The sequence below is a fragment of the Tamandua tetradactyla genome, chromosome 15 (assembly GCF_023851605.1).
Source record: "Tamandua tetradactyla isolate mTamTet1 chromosome 15, mTamTet1.pri, whole genome shotgun sequence".
Taxonomy (NCBI): Eukaryota; Metazoa; Chordata; class Mammalia; order Pilosa; family Myrmecophagidae; genus Tamandua; species Tamandua tetradactyla.
The window spans coordinates 41,729,535-41,747,869 of record NC_135341.1 but is presented as its reverse complement, the minus strand read 5'-3'; the positions used below and the strand labels follow the sequence as shown (position 1 = coordinate 41,747,869).

The 18,335-nt window shown below is 45.1% G+C and overlaps 1 protein-coding gene and 1 long non-coding RNA gene across 3 annotated transcripts in view; one reads left to right on the top strand and one right to left on the bottom strand.

Moving 5' to 3' along the window:
• CDCP1 (CUB domain containing protein 1) overlaps positions 1-16,151 on the bottom strand; it is a 72,864-nt gene extending 56,713 nt beyond the window's left edge. For both annotated transcript variants that reach the window (XM_077129576.1, XM_077129577.1), the window contains exon 1: positions 15,952-16,151. In XM_077129576.1, coding sequence (XP_076985691.1) covers positions 15,952-16,015 — 64 coding nt within the window. In that variant the 5' untranslated portion in view covers positions 16,016-16,151. The remainder of the gene's footprint in view (positions 1-15,951) is intronic.
• On the top strand, positions 978-8,615 carry LOC143657314 (uncharacterized). The gene is made up of 3 exons (XR_013162800.1): positions 978-1,312; positions 7,803-7,924; positions 8,289-8,615. It is a non-coding gene; the product is annotated as an uncharacterized LOC143657314 (long non-coding RNA).
• Positions 16,152-18,335: the final 2,184 nt, after the last annotated feature.

The following is an 18,335-nucleotide window of genomic DNA, read 5'->3' as shown; positions in this document are numbered from 1 at the left end:
AGAACACAGCCTGGACAACATCTTGATTTTAGCCTTGTGAAACCCTGAGCAAAGAACCCATTATTCTGCAGCTGGACTCCGACCTACAGAGAACTGTGAGCTAATAAAACAGTAATTTTTTTTTGAAGTGTTGTTTTAAGCCACTAAGTTTGTGGCAATTTGTTAAGCAACAATAGAAAACTAAGACAGATCCCATAATCAGATGGGGTACTGGGCAGGTAAAGGTAGTGTGTTTTTTGTAGGACCTGCTGAGCTGCTCAAACAAAGGACTTGGGACAAGTATAAGGTATTGTTTGGGACACTGAGCCTCCTCTCCTGAGTTTGGTAACAACAACTATAAGTCTAATACATTGCATTTACTGTAAAATTTGTATCCAAATGCTGGAAAGTGACAAGAGGTAGGCAGAAGAGGTCAGAGAGAAGGTGATGCCATGGCCAAAAGAGTTGATGGCTGGTTATCTCAGCTCACTCTGAGGACTGAGAAAGAGCAAGAGGAGGGACCCAGGCAGAAACCAGAAATCAAGGAGAGATACAGTGACTTTTGAAATCCGGAGTTCAGAAGTGTTAGGCTGTGGAGGGGCTGGCCATGGCAGAGGGCTGGCAGGAGGTGGCTTCTGGAAATGATGGCAGATAGTTAGCAGACCCCATTTGGTTAGCATCTGCCACGTGCTGGGAACTTTCTACACATTTCTCATAGGTAAACTGTCTAAAATTCACAGCTGGGAATACATACCCAAGATTGCTGGACTCCAAAGCCCATGTACTTTTTGCTTCTCTAAATGTCCATCCTCAAAGTCACAGGCCACTAGGCAACCTGGATCCAAATGTTCACCTGGACCACAGCTAGGGAGAAACAGTGGCCAAAGAGACTCGTCTGGCTTATACCACTCACCACCACCAATATGGAGAGAAGTGCTCGTGTTTTCCTTTCCAAGCACCCATTATGAATATCCATCCTGCCCTTCACCCCAGTAAGGAGGTTTCTGAGATCACAGAAAATGTTCCAGTGGAAGGACTAGCCATCCAAGACAATACCTAGTGTGGGCTCCTCCCTTGGCCTGTAATCTTGCTTCTCAGAGCCTCCTCTAACTCCTCATTAGTGACAAGACCTGGCCAGCCAGGAATGGAATCTGGTCATCTGTCTCATCTCTGATGTCTTTACCAACTCACTCACTGCCTTTGCTTACGATACTCTGGCAGCAGTCTATACTCTGCCTTTTATTGTCTGAAGGCTGACAAATAGCTGACTCACCATCTGCTTCTTTGCTGCAAATGGAAAGACAGACTGCAGCCCCTGCTTACTGCAGCCAAGGTAAGAGAATCAGTGGACATTCTGAATGTTAACCTCCATTGAATGCCAACTGAGAGAAGGATGAAATTGGTCTTTTGGGGGTCTTGGGTCTACCAGTTTTTTAACTGCGAATATCCAACCTCTGATCAATGGGGGGGGGGGGGGTGCAGGGGACATGACTGAGGAGTGTGTTTGCATCAGCTACCAGGTTTGGGAAGCCAACTGGGAATGTATCCTCTGTTTAAAGCTTTATTTTAGGGACTAGGGATTAGAACCGACCTTCCCCTTGCCCCCATTTTTTTTTGTCTTTTTGTTGTTTGTTCTCAGCAATAGGAAAAAAGGCCCCACACAGCCCGAGATGGGGAATAAGTCTTTGAATGAAATCTCACAAATGACCATAGACCAGGTCAAAAAAGTGATTCCATCAGGCAAACCAAGCAGTCCAGGTTGAAACAGATCAGCACATCCCACGAGGAGATCTTTAAGACCAGACAGGAGCATGTCTACCACACCCAAAGGAGCCAGGCCAGCCGCTGGAGGTGTGATGTCAATGAGGCTGGCCATTCTGGGGGGTGTCCAGCAGGCATAATGCCTGCATTTGTCATTTGTCATATTAACAAAGAGCTACAATGGAAGGTGTTATGTGAAATCCGATAGTGCTGGTGCTGGGACTAGCTAGCAGCTTGGGAAAGTTACACCTAAAATTTAGGAAGATCAAAAACTAAAATGGGGGACCAAGAATGCTGACATGGTTGAGCATGGTTGAGGTGCCTGGTTCCAAAGCACCGAGTGTTGGTGAGTCAAAGAAAAGCAGATTGTTGCTTCTGATAGAGAAAGAGAGATTATGGTCAGAGTACTTTTCCTTTTGCAAAGAAAGAGGAGAATAGTAACAAAACTCAGTTAGAAAATTCCAGAGCATGGAGGCATTTAATCTTCATTCCACCCAATTCTGCTTTGCTTCTGTGGCTGGTTTCCAATTATAAATCAAGACTTGAAGCCTTACTCTGAATTACATCTTTCCAGACAGGGGACCACTTAGCCAGTCATCATTTGAAGATGCAGCAGATTCCTTTTTAAGTATCAAAACAATGCTATGGGATTACCAGTAATCAATAACAGAGTCATATTTCTTCTCCAGAATAAGGCCAATCTTAAGGTTTTGTTACGACGTCCCACAGGTCTTAAATGCTTAGGCCATCCTGTCTTCCTCCTCATTTTTCCTGCCTACAGAAGCTATATACACCAACCTTTAATTGCAATTCTTATACATGCACCTTTTGCTGCGCTTATCACACTGGACAATGTCATAAATTCAAATGTCTTCAGAGGCCTGGGCAACTAATATAAATGAGAGACACAATACAGCAAAGAGGGTCTTTGTTGAATCAGAAGGTGAAAACTCTAGTAAATACTTTGTAACTGCTTTTTTCAAAGCACAGCAAATATAACTGTTCCAAGCTTCTAGACCACATGTTTGAATCTCTTCTAAATGGTAAGCCCCTTGAAGGTATGGGACTGGTATTTCTCACTACTGTGTGCCTAGCATCTCGCACAGAAAATCTGGTGAATCTGGTACCAAAAATGACCCAGGACTGTACTAGATCTTTTTAAGTCATTCTAGACAAAAATCAATTCTCTAGCTCTTCTCAGTGCTGGGCCCCAAACACCAGATAGGGGGAACTGCAGCCAGTTGCTCTTCAAGAAAAGTTGCTCCAAGTGGAGAAGGCAGCTTTTGTTCATCAGTTCCCTGATTCCTAATGACCTAATACTGCAATTCTATCCCATCTACACAAACAAATTCTTGCAGGAAGAACCTTAGACTTTATTGAAAGATTGGCTCTACACTTCAGAAATCTGTTTTGAAATTAACAAAACTATTGATAGCTATGCTTATACCTGGCTTCTTTTTTCTTTTTTTTTTTAAATGACAAAAACATCCTGAGGAGATGCAGTGGGTTGATGGAAATGTTCCATCATGCATTGACAGGATTCATCAAACTGTACAATTGAGACTGGTGAATTTTATGATATACATTATACCTTAATGAAGGTGAAAAATGCTTTTTACAGTTAGATACATAATGCATGCATCACAAAGTTAAAAAAAAAGAATTGAACAGTAAAATGTCTTCCTTTTAACCTTGAATCCAGTTGTTACCAGAGGCAGCCATTGTTTCCAGTTTCTTGGGTGTCTTTCCAGAGACATCTCTGAATATACAAGTATATATCTATATATCACTTCTTTTCATTTCTTTCTTTTTTGATTTTATAAAGAGGATTTATTAAGTTAGAAGTTACAATTCTAAGGCTGTGAAAATGTCCAAATTAAGACACTAACAGGAGGATACCTTCACTCAAGAAAGGCTGATTGAGTCTGGAGTTTGTCTATCACATGACGTTCTATTTTGCTAGCTGCCAGAATGCAATATACCAGAAATGGACTGGCTTTTAAAAAGGGTAATTTATTAAATTGTTAGTTTACAGTTCTAAAACTGTGAAAATGTCCAAAATAAAGCAAGGATATGGAAATATCCAATCTAAGGCATCCAGGGAAAGATACCTTGGTTCAAGAAGGCTGGTGAAATTGAGGGTTTCTCTCTCAACTGGAAAGGCACATGGTGAACATAGCTATGTCTGCTAGTTTTCTCTCCAGACTTCTTGTTTCATGAAGCTCCCCCAGGGTCAGTTTTCATCTCCAAAGGACTATAGCTGCCTGGGCTTTCATGGTTCTCCTGGTTCTGTTGTGGCTCTTAAGCTTTTTCCAAAATACTTTCTCTTTTAAAGGATTCCAGTAAGGTAATCAAAACCCACCTGGAATGGGTGGAGTCACATCTCCATCTAATCCAAAAGTTAATACCCACAAATGGGTGTGTCACATCTCCATGGAGATAATCTAATTAAAAGATTCCAATCTACATTATTGAATAGGGATTAAAAGAAAGGGTTGCGCCCACAAGATTGGATCAGGATTAAAGCATGGATTTTCTAGGGTACACAATCCTTTCAAACCAGCACACATGGGAAGGCACATGGCAACATCTGCTGTCCTTCTCTCTAGGCTTCTGGTTTCAAAGAGCTCTCTCAGCATCTCCAAGCATCTATGTCTGAGCTTTCTCCAAAACAGCCTCCTCCTAAAGGATTCCAATAAGGTAATTAAGACCCACCTTAAATGGGAAGGGTCACATCTCCATGGAAACAACCTAATCAAATGATCTCACCCACAAATAAGTCTACCTCCACAAAACTGGATTAGGGTTAAAAGAGCATTTTTCTGGGGTACATAACAGTTTCAAACCAGCATACATATAGATAAATGGAACTGAACTGAGAGTTTAGAAATAGACCCTCTCATCTATGGCCAACTGATTTTTTTAAACTTGTTTTACTGTAAAATGTAACATATATACAAAGCAAAGAAAGAAAAAGCAATAATTTTCAAAACACTTCAACTAGTAGTTACAGTTCAGATCACCAGAGTTTATCATGGGCTACCATTCCACCATCTCAGATTTTTCCTTCCAGCTGCTGCAAAACTTTGGAGGCTAGCAGGAATATTAATACAGTGATTCAGCAGTCATACTCATTTGTTAAATCCTATTTTCTCAGTTATATGTTCTCTTTTTCTTTTGATCCTTCTCCCAATTTATAGAGATCTTTAGGCAATTCCCATTCTGCTTTTTCATGTTGAAAAGGAGTGTTGACACTAAAGGATAGGGGGATGTAATTAATTGATACTCTTGGAGAGGCTGGTCCCTCTGGGTTTCAGGATTTATCTGACTTAGGAACCCTCTGGAAATCATAGGTTTCAGGAAAGCAAACTTAGAGCATGAAATTTTTTAGAGTTCAAGCATGAGGTGTTCTTGAGTTAACAGGAGTGTTGTTGGTTGGGGTTTAGCAAACCATGGCAATTAGCACAATCTAACTGAAGCTTGCAAAAGACTAGCCTCCAGAATAGCCTCTTGACTCTACTTGATCTCTCTTAGCCACCGATGCCTTATGTTATTACATTTCTTTTTCCCCTTTTGATTCAAAAGATGTCAATCTCACAGTGCCAGGGCCAGACTCATCCCCAGGAGTCATGTCCCACGTTGTCAGGGAGATTTTCACCCCCAAATGTCATGCCCCAAGTAGGGAGGAGGGTGATGATTTTCCTTGCAGAGTTGGGCTTAGAGAGAGAGAGAGGCCACATCTGAGCAACAAAAAAGTTTCCTGGAAGCAACTCTTAGGTCTCATTATAGGTAGTTTTAGCTTCTCCACTATAGAAATAAGTTCTATAAGGGTAAGCCTCAAAACCAAGGGCTTGGCCTATTTTTCTTGGGCATCCCCAATGGTTGAGAGGGTACCCAGGTTTCCCAGATAGGAAAGTTTTAATAGTTCCATATATATATATATTTTTCCTTCAGACCCTCAAAGGACTCTACCAATACCTTTTAATTATCAGTCCACCATAGTCTGACATATCGGACTATGAGATATATCCTGGTATTACATTAAGCTATACAGAATTAGAAGGCATCATTCCTGTTCTGGACTCCAGGAGTTTGAGTTGTTTAAATGAACTTTCCAGACAGGTTGATTTAGATTATGTTTACAGAAAATTTAGGTTCTACACACAACCAACCTCTCTGTCTTTGGTCTCATATAGTAGGTGAAGGTCTAGAGTCCATACACTACCACCTTTCATCCTGTATTTACCCAGATTGGCCTGACCTCTGCCTCAGTTACTTTGTTATTATATATAGCTATGCTAACTTTCAGGGCTGCAGCACTCCATTTCTGGGTCTTCGGTGTCACAGAGTTACTCAGAGTTCCAGGGAAATATTAACTGATACACATATAACTCAGTGTCTTAGAATCTAGAAATAAATTTACAACTTCAGACCGTGTGTGACATCTATACACAATATTTACAATGTAGGCTTCAATTTTCTTATAAGTATTTTCTGAGAGAGACCTTAACATATTTGTTCTTTTGTTTCTGGCTTATTATGCATAACACATTGTCCCCAAGATTAATTCAGTTCATTGTGTGCCTTTCCACATCATTCTTGTTTGTAGCCACATTATATTCCATCAGATAAATGTATCACAGCTCGCCATTTTGCTTCTCAGTCATTGTACCCTTTGGCTCCCTCCATCTATTGGATAATGTCCAAAATAAATAAACCATGTCTGAGAGTATCCTTTTCATGTCATATCATTTCATTTTGCCAAAAGGTAGCATGCCACTCCCGCTGTTCTAAACCTCGTCTTTTCCTCTCCACATGAAGGCTATTTCATGCCAGTATATAGACAGCACCTCATTCTTTTAAATGGCTACCCAGAATACCACTGTTTGGATGTGCCATAATTTAACTATCTTCTGATGATGGACATTTGGGTTGTTTCCAGTGTCCAGCTACCGAGGCAAGGAGGAGAAAATGCTAGCATACAGTTTGAGGCTGTCACAGGGATACACACCTTCCTTGTCTTCCTGGTTCCTGGCTGGCTCTTGGGTTGTATTCCCCAGTATCAGAGACTTAGGGGACTGCTGCAAGATGACCTAAGCACTCCTTACACTTTTGAAAAATGTCTTCTATGCTCAAACAAGTTGGGAACTTGCCTCTGTCAGATTTAGCCCAAGAGTGAGGTGCCTGATAAGATTGTCAGCAGTTTCCAAGCCAATTCAGTAATAAATCTCCATCTCTCAGTGGGGATTAAAGGTGGAGGCCCTGGCAGGCTCCATGGGGATCCAGTTCTGGTTTCATGGCCTGGCACACTCCAGCCCTGTCTTGGATTATGGCAGCTGTTCACAAAGACAGGGCGTTATCATTTGTTTCTCAAGCGTAACTGCACATGATATTTAAGTTATATGAAACTGGTCTGGTCAGTTCCTTGGGTAACAAGAAGTTCATGAGCATGTAAGTGTTTACCTGCAAACAATTTTAAAATATTTCTTATGTTTTTCAGAACAATTTCTTGCATGGGCCTTCCAATCCAGCAGCTCCACTTCTAGGAATTTCCCCCACAGATCTCCTAGATACCCAAAGTTGCTGGTGCTGGACATTAACTGAAGTCCAGCACGAATAACCAAAACCTGAAAACATCTACATGTCTCCCAGCAGGGAAGTGGTACACAGACTAGGCCCTGGCATTTTTGCCCAGGTTGTTCTTTGAAAATCTCAATGTTTTTCCTGGGCCCAACTCAAACAATCCATGTAACAGCAATCCTCACTAGCTGAAGGATTTGTTTCAGACCAGATGCGGTGCTGAGTGATTTACACATGTGATTTCATCCAATCCTAAAGCCAAACCTAGAGATGCTGCCGGTACCACTGAGTCCTAAAGAGGTTAAGTTATATGCCCAAAGTCGGCCAGTTAACACGTGGTAGGGTCATTTGAACCCAGCTCTGCTCAACTCCAAAGCTTATCAGAGCAAAGCTGTTTCCAAAAAGCTAGAAAGGCACCGGTGGGCCTGGTTAGATCTTTGGCTCCAGACCTTCCATTTCTCTGTCCCTTCTCCATCCACCAGTTTCAGGAATCTGAGCCCTTGGGGATGCACAGTCCAAAATGGTGAAGGCAGCAGTGAGCAAGAACTCAGAAGCCAACAGTGAGTGAGAGGCTGGATCAGAGATGCTCCCAGGCCCAATTCTGGTAAGACTTCTGAACAGGGCATTCAGCAGTGGGGATGGCCCATCACCACAGGCTAAATTCTCCTGAGACAGAGTTCCTGATGCCCAGCAGAGCCTGGACATCCAGGAAGAGTAGTAGCATGTAATAACCCTTCCCTCTCTACTGCCTGGCCTTCAGTGCCTCTCTCTCTACCGTGGCCAGTGTGCCACTTGCATGGGGGTTTTGTCCTTGACCCAGTCCACGAGGAGCCATGAGCCCCCACCACCTATGCATTCGCCATGTGGTCCCAGGACCTGCTGACCAAATATCTGTGTGCTGTTCTCAGGTTTAACATCCTTGCAGCCAAATATCCTTGTTTGAAACAGTCTGATGTTCCCGCCTCCAGATCAGTTCCAGAAGATAAGGCATCTCATTGCATGAATCCGGCACATACCTGGACATATGTCATCCCCATGTAGCTCCCAGCTGGACCACCACATCGCAGGAGCCTCCTCCTGGCCCCAAGTGTTCTGTGATTCTGTAGACGGCCAAGCGGGCAGTCACAAAAACAAAGACCACAGCCTGACTTAAACTCCATGTGATCAGAGAGCTGAGGAAACTCTAATTTCTAGAGACTTTCTTTATCACCCCAGACAAAGGCAGCAGATTGGCCCCTTGTATATTTCTGCAGAAATGGCACATTTCACCTAGAACGCTTTGATCTTCTGTCATGGTGGGTAGATGTGTTTGCACTTTCTTTAAAACAAAGTCACACCATCTGTGCTCATGGAACGGTTGAAAAAAATTTTTTAAGACATTTCCAAATTTAATATGGAAGGATGTAGGCATTCTGAGGTGAGGACTTTAATGGTCTCACGTACATGTCACAGAGCTGCAGAATGGATGGCTGTCAGCTGAGGGCAATGTCAAGTTCTTGTCATTATCACTACTGTGCCCAATAACCTGTCTTTCACATCTGAGGATACTACTGAGCCCCATCATGAAGCCAGGTGTTTTTCATTTAAATACTTCCTTCCAGTCTGTTTTCCCTAGGCTCACGTGAGATACAGACGGAAAGGTAACAAGAAAACATAACACATCATACGATTCATGCACACTGCTTTACAGCCTGCTTTGTTCACAGCATCATGTTCTCTGTCATAATGTTCCCCATCACTTTCTGGTTATCCCTCTTAAATGTTTCTGGGAGTGGGGTTGCATTCTTGCAAAACCAGCCACCTCTCGCCCCCAGCCCCCCAGTGACACATTTAATGGGACCAAGCAGAGACTTATGGGCATGTTCTATGCAGTAGTGATGCCAGGCCTTGCTGTGAGGCAGAGAACCAGGACCACTGGGGAGGTTGTTCCCACCCTCTGCAGGGACCGAGCAAGCTGTGGTCCCCATATGACAATCCACATTTTTTATTTGCTACTTTTTCAGCTCTCCCAAAATTTGAGCCGCACATGCAGCCCCTGAGACTGTGTTCCTCTCCTCCTCCACTTCTATCTTATTTGTCTCAGATGTGGAGCTCAGAGATCCAGACTTTAGTCCTTCCTGACCCTGCCACCTTCTAACAGTGTGACCTAAAGGAGCCACCTAACTTCTATAGGATTGTTCCCTCTCCTGGAAGGAGTTGGTATGAGGGTTGACCCTGGATGATACAGGCGTTCAGTACCTGCCTCGTTACTGTCCATTTGTTTATTCCGTGGATGTTTATTAAGAGCCTGCTAAGTGCTCTTGGTGGATGGATATGAATCTGTCAGAGCAGGTTCACCAGATCACAGGCCTCCCAGGAGGTCCAAAAATCAGCTCTAGGAGGTCCAAAACTCAGCTCATAAAACACTAGGGCGTCTCGAAGGTTCCTCTGCACAGTCCAAACTTCTAAATTAAAGTTGGAAATGTGAAGCCAAGAGGTCAGGCCATTTTTCCAAGCCATAAAGCTAACTGTTGACAAGACTCGAGGTTGGAGCCTGATCCTTTTATTTGGTGTGCTCACTGTTCTGCCCACTGTCTTGCCAACTGGACAACGCCAGCTTTTTCCTGAGTTCACAGCAAGCCCCCACATTCCCAGCCTTCCTTCCAGCCTGGTGGGGCCATGCATCCAAGTTCCAGCCAAAGGACTGGGAGTAGAAGGGATGTGGACCACCTCCATTTCTGCCCCATAAAATCCTCCCAGGTGAGAGCCCACGTGCTCTTTTTTGTCCTACCAGCTTGATATAGAGGAACACAGAAGCCACATGCTGCAGATGGCAGAGCCAGAAAGCAGAAAGGAGCCTAGGTCCCTGTATCACTGCCTGGAGAAGATCCCCTGCTTCGGACCTTATATAAACAAGAAATAACTGTCTGTTGTGCTGGAGGTATCATGCATGTTTGGGCTTGTGTGTTACAGCAGCTAGTGCCACCTAAACTATGAGACTCATCAAAAGTCAGTAACAACTAATCCCTCATTATTGTAAGCCCGAGGAGCCCCCACAGCGCAGGCCTGCCTTAAAGCTCCTCGATACACAGTGTTTATGGCATTCTAAGCACTTAAGCAAAAGTAAATATTTGAATGGAAATGCAAAAAATTTCTCTCACCTAAAGTTTGTGATTAATTTTAACTGGAAGGGCTTATAAGCCTGTGCTCTGGAACATGACTGTCCAGGTTTACCAAAAGTACCACCGCTTACTAGCCATGACCTTGGGCAAGTTGCTTAACCTCTTTCCTATGCACGTTCCTCCAGCTGTTCTTTGAAACTTTCTGTACAAACCCTTTGACCCAGTAATTCCTCCTCCAGGAATTTTGCTTACGGATAAACTTGTCCACATGCCCACCACTGTTAACTGCAAAGATGGTCACTGAGGGCTATTTATAGTAACAAAAGACTGGAAACAACACATCAATAAGGGGCTGGCTAAATAATGACAGCACAGTGTTCCCAAGCCAAGGGATAGTATGTAGCTGTCAAAAAAGAAATGGGACAGTATGTTCTGATATGGACTGAACAGCAAAGTGGATTGTTTACTTAAAAAAAGAGAGAGCAATGCACATGGTACGTATACTATATTCTCTAATATGCTTCCATTTGTGTGAAAAAGGGGGGTGGGCATATACCTATCAACTTACATCTGCACAGAATAGCTCTGGAACGATGCCCAGGAAACTGTGGCTGCCTTTGGGAGATGGTCTGGGGTTGGAGATAGGAATTTAACCTTTCTCTGCCTGCCCCTTTATACTATTTGATTTTGTTACCATGTACATGTATTATTTTTTTCCAAACACAGTTTATACTTGTTTGAATATTAAAGACACATATTCATTCCCAGGACAAATATGAACGCAGCATTCAGAAATGTTGGCTGAATTTTTTAAATGAAAGAAAAAAAATTCCAGAATGCAGTCCCGACCGCCAGTGTCTAACAAACAGGGTCTGCAGGGTGCAGTGTCGGGTTCTGCGTCTGGGGGTGAGACTCCCTGGGGAGGCATCTCAGCCTCACCACCTACCTGCTGGGTAACCCTGGGCAAGTTATTCTACCTCCCTGTGCCTTCACTCCGCACGTTAAAGAGGACAGAGGGCTGAGTGACATGCAGGCCTATCCCAAGAAAATGGTTTAGTTTTTATTACTCCAACCTTGTAGGATTTATGTTTCTTCCATGAAAGTTTTTTGGGGGCCATGTCAAAAAATGTCTATTTAGGAAATGTATATTTATATCTGTAAATGCAGCCCACACATTTTAAATGATGTGCACAAAGACTCCTCTTACATCCCAGATATAACAGATAGAGTGTCAGAGTCAAGGTGGTGTCAAGGGTCAACAAGGGCATATGTAGCACATTACTGCATAGGAATCAGCTGTCTGTGAACAACCATGTAAATGGTTTTGCAATCCGTAAGGGATGGCTTAAGGTATTTTATATTTAATAGGATTGATTAATTATGTATACATAGCTTCCTGTGTTTCCATTATGCTTTTGGAAACCACCAGGGTTTGGGGCTGTTGTGAAATGCCTTACAATTTTTTCCATTTGAAACAATTGAGACATGGGGCCTTGATTGGTGATTTCATGCAGTATGTCCGGTTTTCAGAATGGATTACTGATGCTAAGTGGGAGATACCTACGTGTAAAGTACTCAGAAGAGCGCCTGACACACAAAGCAAATGCTCAACATGTGTGAGGGATTACAAGTAGCATAGTAGTCAGTAATTTAAAAAGCCGATGGAAGGCATACAAACCCAGGGCTACAGAGAGGCGAGAGAGGGAACTCAGCTCTCCTTGCCTGTTTGTCTAGAATGTTGTTTGCTGTGAGGGAGAAGGTGATGGGCTCATTACAAGGTGTGAAAAGTGGTTTGAAATAATATGATTATGGGATGATTGTTATGGGATAACAACAATTTAGAATGATCACTGAAGGATAGGAATTTTTCTTAGTCATCCAGGTGGCAAGAATTTGCCATGGGCCCCACAAATCAGAAGTCTGGTCCTCCCCAATGCCCCACCCACTTTGACCTCAATCAGGGAGGTGGCCAGGAAACTATGTCCCCTCCACTGCCCACCAACGTGTGTCCTCCAAATCCAGGTCAGCTCTGCTGGGCAAACACACAAGCGAAGCCCCCGTTATAAGCCCAGGGATTCAGGTTTTGTTCTATTTTGGTGAAACAAAACAAAACAAAACAACACTTTAGTTCCTGTTGGACTATTAGTGTCCACCAGCTGAGGTGCTCCCAAGACGCTTGAATATTCACTAACATGGTTCAGTGTTTGCTGAAGCAGGAGGAAAACACCTTTTCCATAGAAGCTAAGGAAACAGCAATGTTGACAACCTGGGGTGAAGATGGGGAAAAGGGCACTCGTACACTGCCGGCAGGAATGTACACCCGGACAAGCCCTCCACGGGACAACATGGAAATATGCATCCAAAGCCCTCAGATTCTTAACCTTTTCAATCCAGCAATTCCACTTCCAGAATTCTAGCCAAAAGAAATAGTCAAGGCTGTGAAGGACAACATAGGCAGAGGAACTCATCCTCAGGTAGATCAAAATGGGATAATCCCTCTTACGCAACTTCAACTTTATAACCCAGGCAACATGATAATAACGTTTTCCCATGTCATTAGATAGTCGCCGGCTATGTACTTGTCATTCTTTTCACTGAATAGGCCTTTCAAAATTGATAGAAGGAGTCCCCTATTCTTCGATGTCTTCAAAATGGAAGCAACCTAAATGTCCAACAATCGGGGATTGGTTAAAGCCGTATAGTGGGATGATCCCATTCTGGTTTTACACACACACACACACACCAATAAGTCTGTACACAAAATTATCAAGATGGCTCATTCACAGATGATTGCTTTTCAGTTTGCTTATATCTATTGCCAATTTTTCAACAGTAAATATATATTATTTAAAACATTTTAACTTCCTTCCCCCACTTTGACGGTCAGGGAGAAAGCTGGGAAGAGCATGTGTGTTGGTGGTAGGGGTACAGCCATCACAGATGAAACAGCTGCATTTGAGGCTCCCCGAGGCTGATGAGGGGGTAGAGGACACGTCTTTACGACTGGCAGAGCTGCTGTGTCCTCTGACTTCCAGGTCCTGCAACTCTGATGGTTTGTACGTTGGGCTGGCGTGGGGGCTTCAGATCGTCCCAGTTACACATTCCAGACAACAGCCAGCAGCTCCCCATTTGGATGTGAAGAATGATGCACGCACACACTCAGGGTGAGTGAACACATCATTCGATCTGTCTGCTCACATTTTTTGGCAAGAAACAATGGCAGCAAGAACGTGGTCACTCTGTGTGAATGTGAAAACCTTGTGTCTGGTGCTCCTTTTATCTAGGGTATGGACAGATGAGTAAAACATATGGATAAAAAAGAAAGAAATAATAGGGGGAACTGAGGTTAAAACAAATTGAGTAGATTGAAATGCAAGTGGTCAATGAGAGGGTTGGGTAAGTGGATATGGTATGCATAAGTTTTTAATTTTTTACTTCTTTTGCTGGAGTGATGCAAATGTTAAAAAAAATAATCATGGTGAATATACAACCGTGATGATATTGTGAGCCATTGATTGTACACCATGTACAGAATGTTTGTATGTTAAGTTTTTACAATGAAATACATAACAACAACAACAAAGAACGGGGTCACTGACCCAGACTCTTATATATGAGCAGTTCTTAGGAGGCAACGAAGAGGTTTTAACAAAGCTATGATTCCAAGTCAATCAGCCCATCACTCCTGGAACGAGGAAACGGTGAGAATACCAAACTCATACAAACACACCACACTAAGATGCAAACATTGCTTCAGCTAAGCAGTAGACAGTCCATTTTCTCTCTGTCAAGCCTTTGTTAGAAGAGTTCAGGAATTTCTAAAACACACCCACTGTGCCAGGGCTCTGGCTTTCTCCGGGAGTTAGGCAAAGGCCTCCACCTTTTAGAACTACCCCAAGTTTCCAGGCAAAGCAGGTGCACTCAGCAACTGCTGCAGCCACAAAGGCATAAGCCTGGCCAGCTGGTGAGACCACTGGAAGGAATTAAGGAAAGTGAATCGGGAGGGCCCTAGGCTTCCTCCTGTTTGTACACTGCACCCTAAGGCATGGCTCAGACAGACAAGAACTTCCTGGAAGGAAGAGGCTCCACGGGAGTGACTGGAAACCAAAATGGCAGCCTCCCAAGGCCATGGGGAGAACTCAGACATGGAACGGACTTCCACTCTGGACTGGCTGTCATTCTTGTCCTAAGTATGTACCATATTCTCACCTGAGGAGTTCTCAGCTGTTAGCTCCCACAGCCAAGAAACACCTCAAACAACCTCCAGAATTTCAATGCTGCTTCCAGGTGCGGTGCACACACATTTTCCCCCCTCTTTTCACCCACTTAAGTCAGTCTTTATTTTTTTCATTAGATGAAATCTTGGCAATTCAGTCGTAAACAATTATCATAAATACGTACACAATGCTTTAAATGAGGTATTTTATTATATAATTATATGTCACCTGACGTTACTGGAGAAAGGAACCAGGAAGCGTTCCCCTGTGGGGTTGGTGATGATGGCAGTCACCGGGACTGCAGGAAGAAACCTCACGGGCTTAGTTTAAGTCCTTATTCTAATTTACCTTATTACACCTGCACACCACACAAACGCGCAGCCCAAGTGCATCCAAGACCCAAATCGCTTTCTGGCAAACTCTATTTACAAGACATAAAACCTGTTCTACTCTCAGGAGAGGGAGGCCCCACGGCAAGTTCTTACAGGAAGAAACCAGGTTATTTACGTTGTTCCTACTTCCAGGGCCCGCAGGGCGCGTCTTCGCCGCCACAGGAGACGACCCCCTGCCCTCCAGCCGGAATAACTCACGATTCCCACCATCCCTCGGGCACCCACCCCTCTGTCCTCAAAGTCACCAAGCACAGGTGTGAGGGGTGGATGTCCAGCCTCGGCAGCACAAATGCCTAAGGGCCTGCCGGAGCTGGCGCTTTCATTTTCGGATTAATGAGCCCGAACTTCAGGAGCGCGGGAATGGGGCTTGCCGACGAGGAAAGAGGCGATCTAAAGGGAAATCAGGACGTCTAACCACGGTTTTCGTGCACCTTCTCCCTGGCAAAGGCGAGGAGGTTGAGGGTTTGTAGGTAGAAGACCGCCCACTCCCTTTTCCCCTGCCTGGACGTCCCCAAGAATTCCAGTGAAACCTCCCGAGAGCGCGGCGCGCCACTTCGGGCAGGTCTCCCGCGCTCTGCTTCGGCGCGCTCCCCTTTACTCCTCGCTCAGTGCCGGGATCAGCCCCGGACCCTTGGGATCCCGCTCGGGGCCTCACCCACGTGTGGCAACCTGCGCCAGGGCCCGCGAGCTCTGAACCCAGGAGGGCACGGCCACCACGCCCGACGAGGCGCGCTCCGGGGTCGGGCTGTCCCGGGGACCCTCGCCCTCCGCGTATCGCGACCGCGCCGCTACCGCTGCCGGCGACCCCCACCCGTCCCCCCAACCCCACCAACATCTCTCCACCCCACTTCCATTGCCAGCGCCCGCTCTCGGGCCTCTCCGCCACTCAGCGCCGCTGGCGTCCGAGGCACAGCAACTTACCCGCCGCGCCGAGCAGCAAGACCCCCAGCAGTGCAATTGTGAATTCGCGGGTCAGGCCGGCCATGGCTCCGGGGCGCCTCGGCCTCGGTGGGGAAGGCGATTCTGGTCCGTGGCTCGGGACGGAGGCCGCGGGCGCCCGAGCCTGGCACCCACCGCGCTGCACTGGGCCCGGGCTCACTCACCTGCGCGCAGGCGGGCGGGCTGGGGCTCCGCCCTGTGCTGAGGAACCCAAGGTGATCAGGCTGGTCCCTCCTCCCCTTCCTGCCTCAGCACCCGCCTCTCCTGCCCTGCCCAGTCCCTGCCTTCCCGGTCCTAACCCTCTCTCCGCAGGCTCACGGTGATGGGATGTCTTGTCTAAAGGTCTCGGTCTAAATGTGCCGCGGTCGCCTTTGGAGGAACCGGGTTGCCTTCTCTTCACTGTCCAGGACAGGAAGGAGGCCACGGTGAGCCCAGTTTAGGAGGGGAATCGTGCTGTGGCTCACTCAAGCCCTGGCTTCCTCCCCTCTTCCTTCTGCTACCTGACTTGCCCCAGAGGCTCACTGGATTTCAAAGCCAGTGCAGTGGTTGGTCTTTGCAGGGCTGTGGGCCCGAAGTCTACCCAAGGGACTCCACCTACCGTATTTCTAGCCCTCATAGCAACTCTTCCACATTATGGATGAGATAGATTTACTGAGTTATGCAATCCGACCAAAGGCACCAGGCCAGTTAGTAGACTACAGAGGTGGGATTAGACCGCCCAGGATGAGCTTTCCATAAAACAGAGTTGCTGTGTTGAATTTTTGAAGAACAAATGAATGACTGAATGAATGTATGAGGATGGAAAGAGCCAAGAGAAGTAAACTAAACAGGCCCATGGAGACCTTCCCTTGAGTTGTGAGTGGAGTTGTACGTGCTGCCTGACACAATCAAGACAAAAATTGGGCTATAAAGTCAGTGATGTCAGGCTCCACTCCCTCCTCGCAGCTGCAGGGGTGCAGCCTGCGTCTGGCTTCCAAGGTCTTTGGCCCTTCTCTGCCCTGTAAGCCACACCCCAAGTCCAGGAAGAGGCGGTGAATGGTTCGGGAGCTTTTCAGCCAGCAGAAAGACTCCTTGGGCCACCCAGAGCTGTTTGCCCATAGGTAGCCAGAGGCTGGGCCAGGGTCCCCTGGACCAACCTGGAAGTGCTGGATGGGTGGCAGAGCACATGGAAGAGCATCAGTTTGCACTCCAGCCTCAACTTCTGTTTAATTCCTATGCAGATTGTCCTATGTCACCAGGGGTGAGAAATCATCTCTAAGCAGCTTCATCCCCTTCCTTCTATGTATCTTCAGCGATGAGAATACTGCCCTCAAGAAGCCCTCAGTCCAGCAGGGGAGGCAGAGCCGTCCAGACTGGAGGTGTGATCCTGCCACCTTCCCAACCTATGAAAAGGCCTGGTCTGTGACCAAGAGAGGACTTGTAGTTCATCTCCTTGACCATTTCTCTTAGAGGACAGATAGAAGAGGTAAGCAGATCTATAGAGTAGAACAAGGATGAGAAAAGAAGGGAGCCCACTGGCTCTCTCCACTGAATTGAAAACACTTTCGTTAAGGGAAAGATATCTTGAGAAAAATCTAAAAACTCTTTTAAAATGTTCAACCCATCCAGGAGAATAAGAGCAGATGCTATCTGTGTTCCTAATTCTAAGCAGGCATAGATACCCCAGCATCTTTTCCTAGCATCCATAACACCATTGTTTCCCACATACAATAGTAATAATAATAATAATAATAATAATAATAATAGACTGGCAGTGCATTAAATCCAAAATATCAGAAATATTCCTTGATAAATTTAAGCCTAAGGAACAAGTTATTTCAGTATTCTCTCATTTCTCCAAAGTTTGCTTAACTGGCCCCCTTGGGATGGTTGACACCAACCTCCTGAAAATGGTGTGGCAGCCAGTAATTCCTAAATGTGAAGGATAAACCATGGTGCCTGACAGTGGCAGCAAAGAGAGGAGGATGAGAAAAGTAGGAAGGGACTTCTTCATTCTTTGCGTGACAAACCAACCATGTAGTTGAAGTCAAGGTATACTGAAATAATCTCTTTGTTCTTGGGGTGGAATGTGAGAAGCATTGCCAAGATATGAACCTGTTTTGCATTTTAAAAACGTGAATGAATGGAAGGAGTCTATTTTAAAAGGTTATTTCTGAACTGGAGGAAATCCAGGTAGCAACAGGCTGTAGCTAGAGAAAAATGATGATTGTCAGATAACTCTTTATAATTTTTATTCCTGCTAAAACCTGACAAAGGTACAAACCAGGAATTAAAAAAAAAAAAAAAAAAAGGCAGGGAGATCAGAAAGAAGACAATAGTAAAACCATCTTGGAAGCTGGAAAGCAGATGAGTAACCCTCTCTACTT